This window comes from Oncorhynchus mykiss, chromosome 6 (assembly GCF_057628025.1).
Source record: "Oncorhynchus mykiss isolate SJ-2025 chromosome 6, ASM5762802v1, whole genome shotgun sequence".
Classification (NCBI taxonomy): Eukaryota; Metazoa; Chordata; class Actinopteri; order Salmoniformes; family Salmonidae; genus Oncorhynchus; species Oncorhynchus mykiss.
In genome coordinates, this window is record NC_143027.1 from 44274205 (window position 1) to 44295446 (window position 21242).

A 21242-nucleotide genomic window follows, 5' to 3' on the forward strand; every position below is an offset into this window, starting at 1 on the left:
GGCCTCTGCACGCCTATGTAGATATTCCATAAAATATCTGCCATTTCCAGCTACAATAGTCATTTACAACATTAACAATGTCTACACTGTATTTCTGATCAATTTGATGTTATTTTAATGGACAAAAAATCTGCTTTTCTTTCAAAAACAAGGACATTTCTAAATGACCCCCAACTTTTGAGCGGTAATGTATATATTTTTGTATAAATCCTCATTATTTACTTCAATGATTTTCAATTTGAGTGTCATTTTTTCTATTTTGGCTACATTTTCTCGTTCTGAACTTATAACACAGGTGGGAGTTTAAGGACGGGTGTGGTATCAAATCAAAGTTTATTGGTCACGTTCACAGTTTAGCAGATGTTATGGTGGGTACAGCGAAATGCTTTTGTTGCTAGCTCCCAACAGTGCAGTAAAACGTCAAACGTGACAATGACGACAAGAGCAGCGGCTCACCAATTTGATAGCTCCAGCACAGTTACATCACCTAAGGTGACATCACCTCAACAAAACAATGAAACTGCAATGCAGTTGTCAGATATCGCTGGTTAGCGTTGGAACTGATTGAATCTAGGCCCTAATGATGCGCTATTAAATGTTCATTATCTTGTGTTTTGTAAGAGACCTTTAACTACATACAGTGATTTACTTTCATAGCTTTGGTTGACATTTGTATCTTACAGATGTATACAGATTCTCTCAGTATTCATGGACGTCATTCAATGGCAACATTGGCAAACATGCAGAACACTTTAAAGACCACTGGGATAGCGTAAATGTTACACAGGCATGGAGTAGTGCTTTATTGCAGAGCTTCACGGGCCATTTGATGTTCAGTATAGCTGCGGTATAGCTCCAGAATGAAAGAGGATAGAAACCTGATGTTTCAGTAGTGCCTTAATCAAGTTTTTCATGAAATATCTGAAGGAAACTTTGGTCATCAAACTATGATGACCATGAAAAATGACTGTTGCTTCTACATTGACAAAGTTTTATCATAAAGTTACTGGTCCCCTCCCCCATGTTAAACACTTGGAATCATTATTAAGGGTACAAGGTGACATCCCTTTAACTCTCATTTTATTACACCAATTGTAACATGATGTTATCTTACCTACATACGTTCTGCCCTGTAACCAATATAAAAGATGTGTTTGCAGAGAGGCGTGGTGCATATAGCTACTCTACTGGTGCTAAATTTTGACTGTAGGGTGATAGTAAATATAATTAAAAGTTTACCCTCTTCATCTATGGCAAAGCTACTTACTGTATATGTTACCCCATTCATCCGTGTCTGGTGTTCATTACTGGTTAGCTAGGTATTCAGCCAGCATGGAACAAAAGCCAACAAATTTGTCAGTGCTGCTGTAAACCTCACCACAAGAGACATTCCAAACAGGAGATGTATAAAAAATATATATAGAATTGATGCAATTTTAACGTTGTTTGAGTTACTTTGTGTATCACCAAATGTGCTTGAGATGATTTTACTGCAACACTTCTCAAAACATCCAAGTTGCTTGACATAGAGCTTTCAAAAAGCTGTCAGTCATGGTGAGCTCATGAATATAAGCTCCCCACCCACTTAGCCTGTCTTGTTAAACTTCCTGGTAGTTTCAGAATAACTGTTTAGGTCCTTTAAAGATGAGTTATTTTTGTTTGTTTCTTTTATCTCATAGACGTCCGGGCTTTGCATCCCAAGGACAACAAGAACCTACCATGGGACAGAAGCAGTAATTGCTCCTGCTTTGATTCTCCAGTGCAGGGCTGCCCTATAGATGAGCCTAAAGGACTATATAGATCATGTCTGGCCGGTGATATCACATGTGATATGTATATACTCATGATTTATTGCTCAATATAGCCATGTAAATAGGACTGACCAAGGAGCACAAAATATATTCCATCTTCATCTTATACAACCCTCTTCTTTGTATGTTAATAAAAAACAAATGTGTTAAGAGCAAATTCTTATTTACAATGACAGCCTACCGGAGAACAGAAGGGTTAACTGCCTTGTTCAGGGGCAGAATGACAGATTTGTACGTTGTTGGCTCGGGGATTTGATCCAGCAACCGTTCGGTTACTGGCAAAAAGCTCTAACCACTTAGCTACCTGCACTAGGTTATGCACATATAACAAATATCAATAACATACTTTAGGATTTCTCAGTGATATGCTAATACAATCCATCACGTCTGAGCTGTTTTTCATTGGCAGTAAGATATACTATGATGATCGTCATGGGGTGCTCAGTGAAGTTAATAGTCCACAGTACGTCGATAAGAACAGTTCCCCAACAAACTACTTTTACAATACGAGCATGTAGTCTACTAAACAGCCCTTATGTTCATGCAGAACTGTGAAGTATTCCTATCATTAAATAAAATTTGGTACACAGTACAGAAAAACAAATTCTCCATTCCCTCCCCTGACCACTGAACTTTGGTCCTTAACCTGACACCTTGACCTCCGACCCCAACCCCATTAACAAAAGTGAAATTCACAGTTGACCATACGTGATTTAAAACACACCTATGTTTGTTACACAGTTCTATGGATATACACTTATAATAACTTCTACAAATGTTTCAAGAGACGACTGGTTAAATCCATGCACTTCATGCACAGATGATGATCATCCTCCAGGCCCACATAGTAGGGGCGCAATGGGTTCCATTCAGAAAGGAGTTTAAGAAGCAAGTTGGGAAATATGCCCATGAAGTCAATTGGATGAGAGCCATGTATTCTTTTCCTTTCAGTTTATTTTAATGTTGGTTTGATCGTCTGTTGTTGTTTTTGTCATTGTTGTTGTTCTGGTCATGGTTGGGTTTTGGTTGTTGTTTAGAAGTTTTTCCTCAGTCATTTGTCCAGGTGTCTTACATTAGTCTCTTTCAGAGGGTCAGGAGGCCATAGGTGTCCCCGTCTACTTCATGCCGCTCCGCAGCACCTGATTGGCTGCGATAAGCATGACACTGATGATGAAAGCAATGGCGAAAGCACATATCAGGCTCTTGCGTACACACGTCTGCTTGACTTGCTGCGTTGGACTAGCTGCTTGACAGGGAAGGGAGGCAAGAGGACAAGGAAGGTATTTTAGAGGAAAAGAGCTACTGTACATATAACGCAGCTACCTCCGGGCTATGCATTTTCCCACCACGTCAACTTTCCATATCTCTCACCTGTTACTCCCTCTCAGTTAATCTATATGCCTGTCTCAAAAAAAAAACAATTATACACAGTGTATTATAGTGTGTACAAGAAGTCTCTTATGATCTATATCCACCTGAGACGCATGCTCTGAGTGAACTATAAAGTGTGAACTATAAAGTGTCTACTACAAAGTGTGTACTATAAGATCCCTTACTGTCTATATCCACCTGGCAGGCCCCTGCGTTCTCTATATGACTCTCCTCGGTCTTGATGATGTTCTCGATGTCCTTCATGGTCAGGTGGTCGCAGAACGTATCGTACAGCAGCCTCTTCAGCTCCTCCACCGTCAGCTTCTGCATGTCAGTCTGGACACAAGCACACACGCACAGACAATCACAAGCTGTTGTCACTATGGTGGAGATACTGTTTCAAGGATGATTTTATGTTTTTCACCCCAATGGAGTGAAAAGCACAACACTGCCCATTGATGCCTGTGACATATTGAATGACTGTCTTGACTTGGGAACATACACTTCCATACACACATTACAACGTGTGTGTTTGTTTTAGATTGAACACAACACTGCTTAGGCATAGACATTGTCAAGGGAAGCCTGAATCAGTCTCTAAATACTTGGTGACTCCTATTACTCTCAATATGGGAGGGTAATTATCTGGGAAACTGTCACAGAATCAATGCCTGATTACATCTACATAGATTTCACTTCATTTGATAATAAGACAAGCGTAGGAAAGGGATGGCACTGTCCTATTAACCATCCAACCAAATCTGGCAATTACATTTGTCTTTGTTCCAAGTCACAAAGACTCAGATAAACGCGATAAATAATAAATAATTTATGACAGCTATAGCGAAGCATCCTGATCACCCAGAAGACTTTGCTTCAGCTTGTCAGTGGTAATCAGCAGGAGAGATGCGGGTAATTATTACTTACCTTCCAGAACACGGAGTCAAAGTCGGTTCCGTGGAACTTGTCAGGCATTCCGGCTGCTGTCAGCTTGGGTCCGAGGAGAGTGACAAACTCCTCGAAATCCACCTGACCATCACCTGTTGATGACAGTGGGGCGAAGACATCTGTTATGCTAGTGGGTTTGCGAGCACACATGAATGTGTGTATGCATACCCATGTGGGTGCTTGTGTGTGTGCCTGTGTGCGTGCCCTGAGTATTTTCGTCGGTGTGTGTGTGTGCGTGTCTCACCGTCCATGTCCAGTCTCTGTATGATGACCTCCAGCTCCACCTCGTTGGGCATGTATCCCAGGGATCTCATGGCCATGCCTAGCTCCTGCTTGGAAATAAAGCCATTCCCATCACGGTCAAACACCTTGAACGCCTCGCGGATCTCTGCAGAGAAGACACATACGAAGGAGTATATGAAACCAGCCTACCTGTTCTGTGCGCCTAAGAAATCAATCAATCAATTAATGTCTGGTTGTGCGTGTGTGTTTGGTGGGTGGAGCTTAATTGCACAAGGCCTATTATTTGGCCGGGAATAGTACTTTTATTGATTCTACACATCACTTTGCTCAAGTTGATTCTATCCAAAGGAATTGTAAGTTGCAGCAATTTTTGGGGTTGTAAACGGCCTATATCGCATCGATATTAGTCAGGAACATTTATTCCAGTGCTCAAATGTATATATTTTTTTAAGTAGGATAATTTTGGTCATCAAGTCGTAATGATATCCAATTCAACTTTGAGTGAGGCGTAGTGCCTTTACAGCCGTCTAGTTGGCCCTCGAAACAAAGCTAATTGAGAATGATGTTCTGTAACCCAACCCTGGAGAGTTGCTTGAAGAGTAATGGATGAGAAAAATACTAGGATTGAAGCAAATGTAAGGAATTATAACTTTATAACAAATCATGCAAAACATTTACAGTTAACAGGAATATGTTAGCTGTAGAGACAAATTATAATGCCATTTTTTTTGTCATGAAGTTAATTGACAAAAATCTGTCTAACATTGGCCAGCTAGCTATGCATTTAGCTTTCTATGTGTGCGGTTCACAGTTATACGAATTGTAATTTGTCTTGTTTAATGTTTAAGAACTCCTGCGCAAACCAGAAAGCAAGGCTATCATCTTGTGAAACCCAGTGGAAGTAAAGAATTCAGCTAAAGCATTTAATGTTACTGGAAATTGAATGAACAATTTTGTAAACTTTACTTGCTCCTTCAAAAAGGTCAGAATTGTCATAGTTCGTTATTGAAGTAACGTTAACGTTAGAGATTGAAGATATTTGTCTTGCAATGCAGCTGAAGTAACTATTTTATTGCTTATTGTGTCGTAGAGGATAAAAAAATACCCGTATTCCTATGGATGGGTTGCTTTGTAGCTGATCTGTGCATAGACCTTAAAACATTTGGTATAAATATTAGTTCAGAATAGGGGTTTTCATTTTTTTTATTGCTGCCACTTGTTAATCATTAATCCCATAGAAATTGCAGGAAACATGTGAAGGAAATTTGACTGTTACATTTCAAACTGCAAACTGTTGGGATTGAGCCAAAGTCAGTATATTTCAAAACAGTTTTGTGAGATTTGTGTAACTCACGACTTACATGAGGGTTGGGTTTGGATTACAATCATGTCACTTACCCACTAACACGGGATTGTATCACCTAGGGAAACCCTTCATGAAGCTGTGCTAATTAAGTTCTATCCAATCATAACACCCTTCAAACAGTGAGACAGACCTAACCATTACACAGCACCTCGGGCCTCGGACATGTTTACATAAGACAACGCAATTGATGTGTTTGACAGTGATTACTCAAGTCTGCCACTGTTTTGGTCATATTGACAATTGAGACGATGCACGCTTGCATTTACACTGCCACTTGTCAATATTCCAAAATAATTCAAAACCGACACAGAGCATTTTGTGTCCCTCCACAACTTGTTTTGTGATATGATTCCATATAAAACACTGCCTAACAGATGCACACTGGTAAGAGATAGTGAGAAAGCTGTAAATGCGAAACATCACCAAAACACACACATCGCCACTCTCCAGTAACTTGAAAGCTGATTTAGCTAATATGGCCTGTCTGTTCATTGTGCCTGCGAGCTACTACCAGCTAGCTTCATTGACAACAGTGGTGGAGAGTACTTACGTATAAATACTGTAAAGTACTACTTTAGTTGTTTTTTGGGGTATCTGTACTTTACAATTTATATTTCATTGATAATTTTAACTTCACTACATTCCTAAAGAAAATAATGTACACGGAACTAACATAGAAACGCAACAGGAAACAATTTTAAAGATTTTACTGAGTTACAGTTTACAGCCCTAATCCATGGATTTCACGACTGGAAATTCAGATACCTTAAAAATAATGTTGAGATGTGGATCAGAAAACCAGTCAGTATCTGGTGTGACCACCATTTGCCTCATGTATTGCAACACATCTCATTTGCATAGAGTTGACCAGGCTGTTGATTGTGGCCAATGTGTGCTCAATGTGTGACATGTCTGGTGAGTATGCAGGCAATGGAAGAACTGGGACATTTTTAGCCTCTGCAGTTGTGTACAGATCCTTGCGACATTGAGCCGTGCATTATCATGCTGAAACATGATGGGATGCCGGTGGCTGCATGGCACGACAATGGGCCACAGGATCTCGACACGGTATCCCTACATTGATAAAATTGTGTTCATTGTCCGTAGCTTATTCCTGCCCATACGACACCATACACACTATCTGCCATCTGCCTTGTACAGTTGAAACCAGCATTCATTCCTGAAGAGTACACTTCTCCAGCATGCCAGTGGCCATCGAAGGTGAGCATTTGTCCACTGAAGTCAGTTATGACGCTAAACTGCAGTCAGGTCAAGACCCCGGTGAGGACGACAAGCATGCAGATGAGCTTCCCTGATACAGTTTCTGGAAGTTTGTACAGAGATTATTCAGCTGCTTCATAGGCTGACGTGGTTACACATGGTCTGCGGTTGTGAGGCTGGACGTACTGCCAAATTCTCTAAAACGACAATGGAGGCAGCTTATGGTAGAGAAATGGACATTAAATTTTCTGGCAACAGAGGATATTGTGGATATTGCTGCAGTCAGCCTGCCAATTGCAAACTTTCTCAAAACTGCAGACATCTGTAGCATTTTGTTGTGTGACAAAACTGCACAGTGGCCTTTTACTGTCCCCAGCACACAGTGCACCTGTGTAATGATCATGCTGTTTAGCTTTTTGATGAGCCACACCTGTCAGGTGGATAAGAAATGCTCACTAACAGGGATGTACACAAATTTGTGCACACTATTGAGATATCAGCTTTTTGTTGGTATGGAACATTTCTTGGAACTTAACAGTATTTTTATTCCACACATTTTCCCTGACACCCAAAAGTACTCGTTACATTTTGAATGCTTATTAACAGGACAGGAAAATTGTCCAATTCACACACTTATCAAGAGAGCATCTCTGGTCATCCGTACTGCCTCTAATCTAGTGGATTCATTAAACACACATTAAACATTAAATAATTTGTAAATGCTGTGTTGTAGTGTGCCCTTGGTTATCAGTAAAATAAATACTGATATATACAGTGGGGAGAACAAGTATTTGATACACTGCTGATTTTGCAGGTTTTCCTACTTACAAAGCATGTAGAGGTCTGTCATTTTTATCATAGGTACACTTCAACTGTGAGAGACGGAATCTAAAACAAAAATCCAGAAAATCACATTGTATGATTTTAAAGTAATTCATTAGCATTTTATTGCATGACATAAGTATTTGAACACCTACCAACCAGTAAGAATTCCGTCTCTCACAGACCTGTTCGTTTTTCTTTAAGAAGCCCTCCTGTTCTCCACTAATTTATTGTATTAACTGCACCTGTTTGAACTCGTTACCTGTATAAAAGACAGCTGTCCACACACTCAATCAAACAGACGCCAACCTCTTCACAATGGCCAAGACCAGAGAGCAGTGTAAAGACATCAGGGATACAATTGTAGACCTGCATAAGGCTGGGATGGGCTACAGGATAATAGGCAAGCAGCTTGGTGAGAAGGCAACAACTGTTGGTGCAATTATTAGAAAATGGAAGAAGTTCAAGCTGATGGTCAATCACTCTCAATCTGGGGCTCCATGCAAGATCTCACCTCCTGGGGCATCAATGATCATGAGGAAGGTGAGGGATCAGCCCAGAACTACACGGCAGGACCTGGTCAATGACCTGAAGAGAGCCGGGACCACAGTCTCAAAGAAAACCATTAGTAACACTCTATGCCGTCATGGATTAAAATCCTGCAGCGCACGCAAGGTCCCACTGCTCAAGCCAGGGCATGTCCAGGCCCGTCTGAAGTTTGCCAATGACCATCTGGATGATCCAGAGGAGGAATGGGAGAAGGTCATGTGGTCTGATGGGACAAAAATAGAGCTTTTTTGGTCTAAACTCCACTCGCCGTGTTTGGAGGAAGAAGGATGAGTACAACCCCAAGAACACCATCCCAACCGTGAAGCATGGAGGTGGAAACATCATTCTTTGGGGATGCTTTTCTGCAAAGGGGACAGGACGACTGCACCGTATTAAGGGGAGGATGGATGAGGCCATGTATCGCGAGATCTTGGCCAACAACCTCCTTCCCTCAGTAAGAGCATTGAAGATGGGTCGTGGCTGGGTCTTCCAGCATGACAACGACCCGAAACACACAGCCAGGGCAACTAAGGAGTGTCTCCGTAAGAAGCATCTCAAGGTCTTGGAGTGGCCTAGTCAGTCTCCAGACCTGAACCCAATAGAAAATATTTGGAGGGAGCTGAAAGTCCGTATTGCCCAGCGACAGCGCCGAAACCTGAAGGATCTGGAGAAGGTCTGTATGGAGGAGTGGGCCCAAATCCCTGCTGCAGTGTGTGCAAACCTGGTCAAGAACTACAGGAAACGTATGATCTCTGTAATTGCAAACAAAGGTTTCTGTACCAAATATTAAGTCCTGCTTTTCTGATGTATCAAATACTTATGTCATGCAATAAAATGCTAATTAATTACTTAAAATCATACAATGTGATTTTCTGGATTTTTGTTTTAGATTCCGTCTTTCACAGTTGAAGTGTACCTATAACGAAAATTACAGACCTCTACATGCTTTGTAAGTAGGAAAACCTGAAAAATCGGCAGAGTATCAAATACTTGTTCTCCCCACTGTATATATAATGTGCCGTCTGGTTTGCTTAAAATTAATATAAGGAATTATACTTATGATACTGTATATTTTAGCAATTACATTTACTTTATACATTTAGTATATTTAAAACCAAGTACACTTTAAAAAAATTACTAGGTGACTTTCACTTTTACTTGAGTCCTTTTCTATTTTGGTAGCTTTACTTTTTCTCAAGGATGACAATTGGGTATTTTTTCCATAACTGATTGACAAACTCTGAGCTGGAACAGCTAGCTAGCTAGTGATCTTAGGCACTGATAAACAGCGTGTAGCAGCTTGTGCTTTATTTAGGATAGTTTGACAGCTTCCTGATGAAGTTGTAGACATTCTTAGAAATCAGTCCTGAGCACAGCCAGCAGCAGCTGACTCAATACTGTCTGCAATGCACTGACTTTCTTATGCAAATTTTATTAATTGAGACATTAACCTCTTTTTCAAAAACATCAAAAGTAGTTACAGATTTCTTTATTTCTTTTTTTATTAACTCTGACTATTTTGAGAAAGTGGTAGTGGCTAAGTTGTTTCTACTGTGACTCAAGAGGGACAAACAACAGTAATTGCCAGGGTATGATAAAGCAAACAAATCACACCCACATCAACCCACAACCCCAAGACTCAAATCTCATTTTGATCAGCAGAATTGGTGAGTTCAACGGCTCTTTGAAGGGGAGAGTCAATGAAACCATGGAAGTACAGTGCATTCGGAAAGTATTCAGACCCACTTCCACATTTTGTGACACTATAGCCTTATTCTAAAATGGATTAAAACTTTTTTTTCTCATCAGTCTACACGCAATACCCCAAAATGACAAAGCAAAAACATTTACATAGGTATTCAGACTCAGTACTTTGTTGAAGCACCTTTGGCAGTGATTACAGAGTCTTCTTGGGTATGACACCACAAGCTTGGCACACCTGTATTTGGGGAGGTTCTCCCATTCTTCTCTGCAGATCCTCTCAAGCTCCGTCAGGTTGGATGGGGAGCGTTGCTGCACAACTATTTTAACTTATTTCCAGAGATGTTAGATCGGGTTCAAGTCCGGGCTCTGGCTGGGCATCTCAAGGACATTCAGAGACTTGCCCAGAAGCCACTCCTGTGTTGTTTTGGCTGTGTGCTTAATGTCGTTGTCCTGTTGGAATGTGAACCTTCGTCTCAGTCTGAGGTCCTGAGCGCTCTAGAGCAGGTTTTCATCAAGGATCTCTCTGTACTTTGCTCTGTTCATCGTTCCCTCGATTCGGACTAGTCTCCCAGTCCCTGATACTGAAAAACCTTTAGATCTTAGGATTCTCTACATGCAGTAAACCTTGTGCATAATGCTGGAATGCTGGAAATACCGGTAAGTGCCTCAAATAAGTCCAAAAAGCATGGCTTTAGTTAGGCCGTATATAAGAGGTTGCTTCGGGACAAAAATATCTGACAGACACATTATTTAATTTATTTAACTAGGCAAGTCAGTTAAGAACAAATTCTTATTTACAATGACGGCCTACCTCGGCCAAACTCTAACCCGGACGATGCTGGGCCATTGTGTGCCACCCTATGGGACTCCCAGTCACAGCCGGTTGTGCTACAGCCTGGAATTGAACCAGGGTCTGTAATGATGCCTCTAGCACTGAGATGCAGTGCCCTAGACCGCTGTGCCACTTGGGAGCCCACTTGAGAGGAAATGTTTGCTTTTCCATTCTACTTTAAACAAATCTAAAGCATACTGAGCAGGTCCAGCTTTAAAATACTTCCCCCACATCTGGAACAAGCTTCAAAGCCCATTTCCTTATTAGTGACTGAATCCCATCATTCATATGTGTTGTAGATCATCGTCCAGTCACATAAAGAATGACACTTGTCAAGTGATAATGTGAAATGACTGATCATAAAATATGTAGTTTAGGGAATATATCTCTGTAGATACAGTAGATGATAGCTAGATCTACTGTAGGATAAATCTTCTCTGGTTGCTACTCTTTCTTTCACAGGAGCCAAGATTCAACAGCACATATTTAAAATAATCATGTATAATATTATATTTGTGTTAAGTCAGTGTAAGCTGGTAAATGAAATATAGCTCTGTGTGATTACATCATAGATAACATTTGCAAGTGGGAATTGAAAAGATACAAAACCCGATTTGACTATGAATAAATCTAGAATTGAATGCACAAGGGAAATGTTAGTTGCAACTTTTTTCTAATCTATTACAAATGCTCAAGCTTTTGTAATTCTGTGTTCACTCTTAAAACTCATTGTTAATGATATGCAGTGTAGTGAATGTGATTTGCTGTTGCATTGATGTAGTGGGGTTTCAGAATAGGGATGTATAGGCAAGTCTGGACAAAATAAACCCCTGACTCCTTTTGAAAAATATTTTGTATGAGGAAAACAAAAACAAAATGTGAGGATGAATGATGACATAATGTGTTGGTATTGTGTACATAAGATGTTGCCAAGGCTTTGGGAATATTTTTTTTTTTAAATTATGGCGCAAACAAAATGGAAACCCATCCGCTACTGGGACAGGGGTACTTGGCTATCATGGATTACAACAGATTACAATGTGACAAACAATTTATAAGGTGGAGTATATTCACGTCTATCCAATGTATTATTGCAAGTATGGGGTTGAGTTATTGAAAGCCTCCAGATACATTTTTCACCTCATGGCTAGCCCGGCTGCTCCCGATCCCATTGCTTATACATCCACCTGAGGTCCCTGGCTCCATCTGTTTGCTGGTGTTAGCTGTTTAAACAGTTAGCTCTGCAGCAGAGCAGACATCTATTCTATTGAAAAGTTCAGATGCTGCCTCTCAGGAGGGGCAAGACCTTTAGAGAAGGTGGCAAAACCATTTAGAAGGTGCTATATCTCTTAATTGGCTTAACTTACTGATTGATTAAAGACAGAGATGAATAAAACATCTAAAAAGGTTGAATACCACGTTACAAATAAACTTTGCCGTAGATTAAATGTGCCATTGTTTTTAACCTGTATCAAAATAAATATATGATCCAGTGTTTGCCCAGGCTTGCGTAGAGAAATATGCTCTTTGTCCTGGTTACATACAACTTAAGACGATATACACTGAGTGGAAAAATGCTCACTAACAGGGATGTAAACAAATTTGTGAACAGAATTTGCGAGAAATAAGCTTTTTGTGAGTACGGAACATTTCTGGGATATTTTATTTCAGGTCAAGAAAATGGGACCAACACTTTACATTTTTATTCTGTTCAGTATATATACAGTCTATACACTGAGTGTACAACATATTAGGAACTCTTTCCATGACAGACTGACCAGGTGCTAGCCGATTTATTTGAATTAATTAGTCAAGTTATGTCACATTCACCATCTCTCCTCCAAACCTTGACTGTTATTCATTAGAGTGCATCTCTTTGTCCTTCTATGCTTCGGCACACAAGTATGATTGGTTCATGGACTTGAATCTGAAGTGGGACAGCCTGCCTGCTGTATCTAGCATGCTGCTAGAGGTGTGGGGGCTGGAATTTACCACCTGTCTCTTCAGTGGCTGGTACATGGGCACAGAGCTGGTAGTCAGGGACTTCTGTGACAGCTCTCGCTACAACATCTCGGAGGTATTATGATCATTTTATAAAGTATTTGTAAGCATTTCTAAACATTTAGAACCACCCCTTCGGTGGCTGGTACATGGGCACCGAGATTGGTGTCAGGGACTTCTGTGACAGCTCTCGTTACAATGGCTAAATGCCACTATTTTGACATTCTAATGAGACCATGAAGTATTACAGTGTTATAACAGTGTTACATGTGTTATGCAGAAGAGAATTCTCAAGAGTTGTGAGTGGACTTTTTACTATAACCTTTTACTACGATATTTACTAAAAATCTATAATATGCTTTACTGTAATCTGATAGGGCTAATTAAGATATGTCTTCAATACTTACCAGTGTGGTGGATTAATCTGATGTCATGACAACATACATACAGAGCTAACATTCATCACTTATACGCTCAACATTCATGCAATAGGTTTCCATAACTTTCCCCCAGTCTCTCCTTTCTCGTCCTCCTGGTTTTTGACCCTTGCCTGTCCTGATCCTGTACCCATGTGCCTGTCCACTCTACCTGCCCCTGACCCTGCCTGCCTGCCATCCTGTACCTTTGCCCCACCTCTGGATTACCGACCTCTGCCTGACCTGACCCTAAGCCTGCCTGCCATCCTGTAGCTTTTCCCCTGTTGCTATAATAAACATTGTTACCTCGACACGGTCTGCATCTTGGTCTTACCTTGATATCTGATAGGAAGTCTGTAATTGCTGAGTATAATGTGACAGGTGCTAAAAAATGGTGCAGCCTAAGCTTGATTCAATGGCATGCTTCCTAATTACAATGCAGTACTCAGAGTTTTGAAAGTTAACATGAATTCTGAATTAGTGATGTACTATTCAAATAACATATGCTTATTTTCTGACGTTGATATTTGGCTTGAGTGTGAAACACATATCTAAAGTTATGAATATCATTTTCTGTAATTCTCTGAATGAACAGTAGTAGGCCTACATACTAGTTTCCAACCCTAAGACTGTTACCACTACAAAATGTAATACTAATTCTTTATTGATACTTTCTCTCTACAGGCCTGACTGAAGGATGTTGGTGCTCTAGACAGAAGGCTAGTAGTTAAATGTGTACCTGTCATTTAATTCACACAAGAGTAGGACACACGAAGTGAGTGTTAGGTCACATTTTTGTCATGACATTGTCTGTCAGCAAACTCATAACCCCCCTGCCACTAGATCAGATGACTTATGTGAAGAATGTCCCAGCCAGAGCACAGAAACAGATGATGCCACTGGTGAATTGAGGAATCAGCTGAAACAAAATGTAGCTTCTTTATTTAAAAAGTGCTGTATATCGTGTCAGACACAGCTACACAATAAATAGTTGACCACATATTAAAGTAGATATTCTCCTTTACCGAGGTATTGCAGAAGCATGACCACACTATTAGTGATACTATGCTTAAAGAAGTTGTCGATGCGGTCATGGACAGTAATATTCTTGCAAGTGCTGCTTCTGAAGGTGCGCAGATGTCATCTTCCGAGAGGAGAAAACGCCATCCGGTACATTATGTTTTAGACTTCGAGCAGCCTGGACACACATTGGTCTATGTTCCAATACTTCAGATGATTCAAGAACTGTTTAAAAACACTGATATTATAAACAAGATCTCAGAACCAAATATTGAGCCAAGTCACTACATGTCCCACAAAGATGGTTCAAATTTTCAAGAAAATTACTTATTCTCAACAGGAGAACTTAAACTGTCACTCCAACTGCATATTGATGATTTCGAAATTGCTAACCCACTTGGCACATCCCAAAAAAATCACAAACGATCAGCAGTATACTGGGTCCTTGCCAATCTACCCAATAAATATTGATCAGCCTTACACACTGTACAGCTTGTCGTACTGTGTAAAGTGACAGACCTCCAAAAGTATGGTTTTGTGGCTGTACTTGTACCATTATTACATGACATTCGTTCTCTTGATCAGGATGCCGTTTTCATTGAATCCATTGGTCAGAATGTCAAGGGAACCATCTTTTGTGTTTTGGCTCACAATCTTGCTGCCCATGGATTGGGGGGAGTTTCTAGTCTTTCAGAGCAGAGTAGGTTTGTAGATTCTGTATGGCCACCAACAAACAGTTTCAGTCCAATGAAGGAGAGTTTAGCCTGAGATCTAAAGCCAACCATGACATTCATGTACAAAATGTTGTGCAAAGTGATACTCTGAGCAGTCAGTTTGGTGTGAAAGTGGATTGTGTCCTGTGTGAGTCCCTGCGGTATTTCCACCCCATCACAGGTTTTCCACCAGATACACTTCAAGTTCTTTTGGAAGGTATTTTGCCTGTTAAACTCTCTTTGCCTTAAAATATATGATTCGCCTTAAGTACGTCACATTCAATTACTTAAACAGGAAGATAGCACTGTTTCCATATCAGCACACAGACAAAGTTGATAGACCACAGCCCATTCCCAAGACATTCACTTCTAAAAGGACAACAGGGGGGAATGGACATGAGAATGCCACTCTCTGCAGATTACTTCCATTGTTGGTGGGCCGTGAAGTCCCAGAGGGTGATGGTTCATGGCTAGTTTTGATGGACTTGAAATAAATTATAGAATTGGCATTGTGTCCAGCGTTTACAGATGAGACCATTAAGTATTTGCAGTGTCAAATTAGTGATCACAGACCGATTCTTAGAGATCTTCCCTGAGTATAGACTTTGCCCTAAACATCACTATGTCGAGCACTATCCCAACCTTATTAAGTGTTTTGGGCCCTTGGTGCACATTTAGACTATGACTATGCGGTTTGAGGGCAAACATTGTTTCTTCGAAAGGGTTGTACAAGACACACAGAACTTTAAGACATTGGCAACCAGACACCAGTACATGATGGCGTATCATCTCAGTGCTCCATCATTTGTCACACCACAGACCCAAACATCTAATGTTAACTATCTCCTAGTTTTAACACTACCAGAATTAGCTGAAGTATACATTTGGGGACAGACAACTAGCAGCACAATCTACACTACATCGAAGGTCACCGTTGATGGCACAGACTATGCCCCTGGCATGTTTGTGTCAGTTCTAGTCAATGGGGGGCTTCCTCAGCTCTGCAAAATTGCTCAGATATATCTTGTGAATAACCATTTTATCTTCTCTGCAGTCACTTTGAGTCATGGTATGTAGAACATCTTTGTTCCTATGAACTATCATCTACACAAGTTAACCTGTCTATCCAATTGAGATACAAGTTCTACAGCTGACAGAAATACTTTCAGATGTGTCTTCCCCAGAGCGCCTCAGTAGGTGGCCACCAGACGTTTTTCACATGCCTACTTTTGCATTGGAGGTAGAGTTGAATCTTAGAGAAGAAAATTCTGCCTTTGAAAGGAATGAAATATATCTTCAGTTGTCTAGAGACCAAACATATGACATTTCTACTACTGTGTACAGTTTCAAGGCTTACCCAAATGATTGAGAGATAGGAAAGGCAGCTCTTGTTACGAAACACCTCTCTGAAAGAGGCAGGATCTGACACTGGGTGGAATGGGTGGAAGAACAGCATCAAATTCAAGATGGGTAACTACAGAACCAAGTTGAGGAGAGCAGGATGTCAGGAGGTCTGTAAATGCAGGAAAAATAAGCAGAACAATCCAGAGAATGAACCACTGCACTAAGTGGGCTGAAGATAACTTTCTGCCAAACTTCCCCCTTGGAGAGGACTCGTGGAGTCTTGAAACGCTGAGGCAGGAAATGGTCTAAGAAGTTCAGAAGATGGAAAGGAACTTACCCCTGATGAATAGGAAGATGGAGACCACATTCGCCCTGCTGCGCCAGGTTATAGTCACCGACACTCTACCTGTAAAGGAGATCCATGATCTCTGGCGTGCTCTGGGCATGGAGTCGCAGGTAAAATTGCAATACTGTTTTTACACTAATTTGACCTGCTTTAATATATTAGTTATACTAAGTAAAATTATGATTCTGTGTTCCAAACTTGTGATAACTTCTAAACACTGTCCTTTGTTGTCTGTCTATTCCAAATGCAGATGCAGATGACACCGACCATGGTGGAAGTGCTACTGTAAAGTGTTCTCTTTAAAAGTGAACCTTTGCAGTGTGTAGGCTAATAATTGTAGGTCATGGTGTTTCTTAGATCTACCATTTTCCTTAACTTATTATTTCCTTGCTCAAATGCATTGAGATTACTATTTTTAAGCATGTTGCTATTGCCACAAAGGTTTTGATTAGATGTACAACTACCTTTTGATTTAAGTAAGTTATAGTTTTTAATTTGCGTATTAGTTGTCGCAACTTTAATTGTAATTGAGTACAGGCTAATGGCTAGGAAGTAAGCATAACAAAAAATATTACGTTCATTCAACATGAAGTTTGTAGTAAAACTACCTGAAAGGTGTGTGTTATGTTTACATAAACAAAATTGGTTAAATCGATATATATTTTAAGTCACTATAGATCAGTGTAATAAAGTTAGTAATTGTAATTACTTTAAGTTACATGTAATCAAATGTGTATATTAATTAACAGAAATTATAAAGTATTGTATACATCAATACTTTTAAGTTTCATAACTACAAAAAACTGAAGCAATCAGTTGCCACAAATGTATTGACTTCTGCTAACTTATCCAGTTTTACAGTGCATGAATCAAAATACCTCAAACTACTGTTTTTGCAATGAAGACAGACCCCTAACTATATTTATCTGAAAAGAATCACAAAGCCCAAAGATGTAAAAAAAATTGTATAGCGTGCACTCCAATTATTCTTCAAATGGAGCTTGATTCAGCATAATACTGCAGATTCTGTTTCTCTTTGGGGCCACATGACACACAGCTAAATCCACAAAGAGATAATGTCATGTCTTAATTGTCCCCAAGAGACATAAAATGCTCTGCTTTTTATCCATTTTTTCTACTAGTGAGATGCAATCACATTTTCAGACATATGGGCAGAGAATTGTAACAGTAATATTCACAATTTATTAGTCATATTAAAGACTGTCAATCTCTTATGAATCTCCTATGAATATGATCAACAATTAAATGAGGAGGGGAACATCAGAAAAAAATTATTTGAAAGATTTGTATTCAAAATTATAACGGGGAATCATACCAATTATGGGGACGTTTCCACCACTTTCTGAATCCTCAACTTAAACTATAGCCCTGAATGTAAATGTGACTGTTTCAAACATTACCTGTTCAAATATCAGTTCACCATGTACTAAAGTTGTCTATCTCTACAAGATACAACCTAGGGCGATGGACAGTATATGGTCATGGACAAAACGTAAGGTATAGTATAGCCCATAGGGGATGGAAAAGATTGACATGCTGTAGAAAATATTCACCTAAAAACAGATCAAGTAAGCAAGCATTACTTCCTGACCCTGGCCCTATCTCAGATAATGTTTCCTTGCTGCCGCAGATTTCCTGTAACTGATTTTGACCTTCTTTAAACAGATCTGTGTTTGTTCCCTTTCTTTTTCTTTGTTCCTGTTTGCTTCGGTGAGCTTCAGAGCCGCATCCTCCTCTCTCTGGGAGTGTTTGCCACTATTTTATTTGTACTGAGTGGCATTTGCTTTGATGTAAAAAGGTGCTTGTTGGACTTCAAAGATAGAACGCCATTACGTTCACTCCCCTAGGGGCTTGATGGAGGATAAAACACACTAGGGAAGATCTGGAGATCACTGAGTTTTACAAAACCATTTAAAGTTTAACCCCACAAGAGAAAGGTGTCCTAGTCTTTTTCCCCACAGAGTACTGTAAATCAATAAAGCACAAAGCCACTAACAGTATCTCGCTGAAGCTCACAACTAAGTTAGTATCTGATCAGACAGAAACTACTTGGGAGCCAGACAGATATCAGTTCAACATGTAAGTTATGTTGGGATAGCAGCAATATTCACAGGAAACTCAAAGGAGACTTCCTATCTGAAACTTGTCTGAAGGACTTGGGTTGATCTTACTTTGAGGTGATTTTGGCTCAGAATTCAGACAATGCTAAAGTGGGAGTAGAATTATGGAGGAGTTTTGTTGATTGAGCAACATAGGCTGAGAGAACATGTGGGCACAGTCAACAAAACATGTAACAGAGTTGTACAAAACAATCAGCAGGATTGGACTAAAAAAGAAAGTGTTACTGATGGTAGGCTTTGTTACTTTGGTCCCAGCTCTCTGCAGGTCATTCACTAGGTCCCCCCGTGTGGTTCTGGGATTTTTGCTCACCGTTCTTGTGATCATTTTGACCCCACGGGGTGAGATCTTGCATGGAGCCCCAGATTGAGGGAGATTATCAGTGGTCTTGTATGTCTTCCATTTCCTAATAATTGCTCCCACAGTTGATTTCTTCAAACCAAGCTGCTTACCTATTGCAGATTCAGTCTTCCCAGCCTGGTGCAGGTCTACAATTTTGTTTCTGGTGTCCTTTGACAGCTCTTTGGTCTTGGCCATAGTGGAGTTTGGAGTGTGACTGTTTGAAGTTGTGGACAGGTGTCTTTTATACTGATAACAAGTTCAAACAGGTGCCATTAATACAGGTAATGAGTGGAGGACAGAGGAGCCTCTTAAAGAAGAAGTTACAGGTCTGTGAGAGCCAGAAATCTTGCTTTTTTGTAGGTGACCAAATACTTATTTTCCACCATAATTCATTAAAACTCCTACAATGTGATTTTCTGGATTTTTTTTCTCATTTTGTCTTTCATAGTTGAAGTGTACCTATCTTTTTAAGTGGGAGAACTTGCACAATTGGTGGCAGACTAAATACTTTTTTGCCCCACTGTATCTATTGAGGATTTTGAGGCATCCATTGCCACCAGTAAAATTATTGCCTTGAGTTTAGTTTTTATCTGCTGTTAGAATTTCCTAATTACTAGCTGCAGTGATGGCTTTGAGAGCTGTGAAGTGGCATGAGGAGAGGAAATACCCACTCCTACCATCCTGGGATCCAATCAACCAAACAAACAAACAAACACACACACACACACACACACACACACAAACAAACAAACAAACGCATGAACACACACTCCTATAATCCTGGGTTTCTCTCCATGCTTCAGATCCAGAGAAGTACTCCCTCCTCCAGTCAGACCCTGTGTGTGTGTGTGTTGTACTCCTCCAGTCAAGCTCCCATCTGCCAGGACGACTCCCTCACATCAGTAATTGCAGCAGCTCTTCATGTAAGGCCCTTAAAAATATATGCTTACGATCTTTTAACTGTGTGTGTGTGTGATGTGTGGCTCTGCAGGCTCTTTTTAAACCGCTAACCCATCTTCTGCTGGAAAGGGGCCTACTTGCACATCTAACATTTTTTCAATATTGCTGTAACAGGGTCCTAACACGGCTCTGGAGTATTCTAAAGGGGATGCTGTCTGTGTTTTTGGTAAACTCCCAGCTTTGAATGAAAACCCTCTCTAGTGGTAGCAGATATGTTATGAGGTTTGAAGTAGTACATTACCCTGCTTAATGTGCAACATACTCACAGGATTGTGGTTCTCTGTTGCTCAGAGCATGGCACTAGCTACTCTGTTGTGGGTTAAATTCCTGCAGGGATCTCAAACCTGCTAAATATGTATGCGCTCACTGTACAGTAAGTCAATGTGGATAAAGGCATCTGCTAAGTGGCATATATTACAGTCAGAAAAAAAAAAAAGATAATTTATTATCAGTAACATTTAAACTAAATCTGGAATTGTAGCGGACCTCGGTGCCCTCCACTTTCAAAATGGCTCACTGGGTCAACATGTAGAGCATTAGCCTAATTGTCCACGAAGGCCAATTTTTTTTTATCCAGGACCTGCAAACCAAGAATCCCAGGTCCCAAATGGACAACAAGTCCAGCCGTGCACCTTGTCATGGGGTGCGGGAAGGGGGGGCTCCAGGGGCCCTCGGGGGTGGGCAGGGGGTCCATGGCTGGGTTAGGTGAGACCCTCTAGGGGGGGCCAACACCCCCCCACCTGGGATCGGCCACAGGGGTGCTCCACTGGTCGTTTTAGGCAATTATTTACCCAATAATAATCAATGAAGGAGCTCTGCTGGGTCCCACTTCTCGCTCATTGCACTTCTCGCTCTCCAAACAGATTACCAGGGGGTGATGGGGCCTCTAGGCCTACTCTCTCTGGGCCTATCACTTCAGATCACTCCCCAGCCATGGATCTTTTTTCCTCTCCACAGCCTAAGTCCATACCTCCAGGCCTCTAGGCCTACTCTCTCTGCCCAGCTTGCCCGCCTGCCTGTCCCTCCCTGGGCCTACCACTTCAGCTCTGTGCACCTGGTAACCTATAACACTTTTCAGGCCCCCAGGCCTCCAC

The 21242-nt window shown here is 40.7% G+C and overlaps 1 protein-coding gene across 1 annotated transcript in view; it reads right to left on the reverse strand.

Moving 5' to 3' along the window:
* Window positions 1–317: 317 nt before the first annotated feature.
* LOC110526006 (calcium-binding protein 7-like) overlaps window positions 318–21242 on the reverse strand; it is a 48297-nt gene continuing 27372 nt past the window's right edge. Inside the window, exons 2-5 of the mRNA XM_036980163.2 lie at window positions 4375–4518; window positions 4110–4222; window positions 3368–3518; window positions 318–3054 (exon numbers count right to left, since the gene is read on the reverse strand). Of these exons, the coding sequence (XP_036836058.1) occupies window positions 2927–3054; window positions 3368–3518; window positions 4110–4222; window positions 4375–4518 (536 nt within the window). The 3' untranslated portion in view covers window positions 318–2926. The remainder of the gene's footprint in view (window positions 3055–3367; window positions 3519–4109; window positions 4223–4374; window positions 4519–21242) is intronic.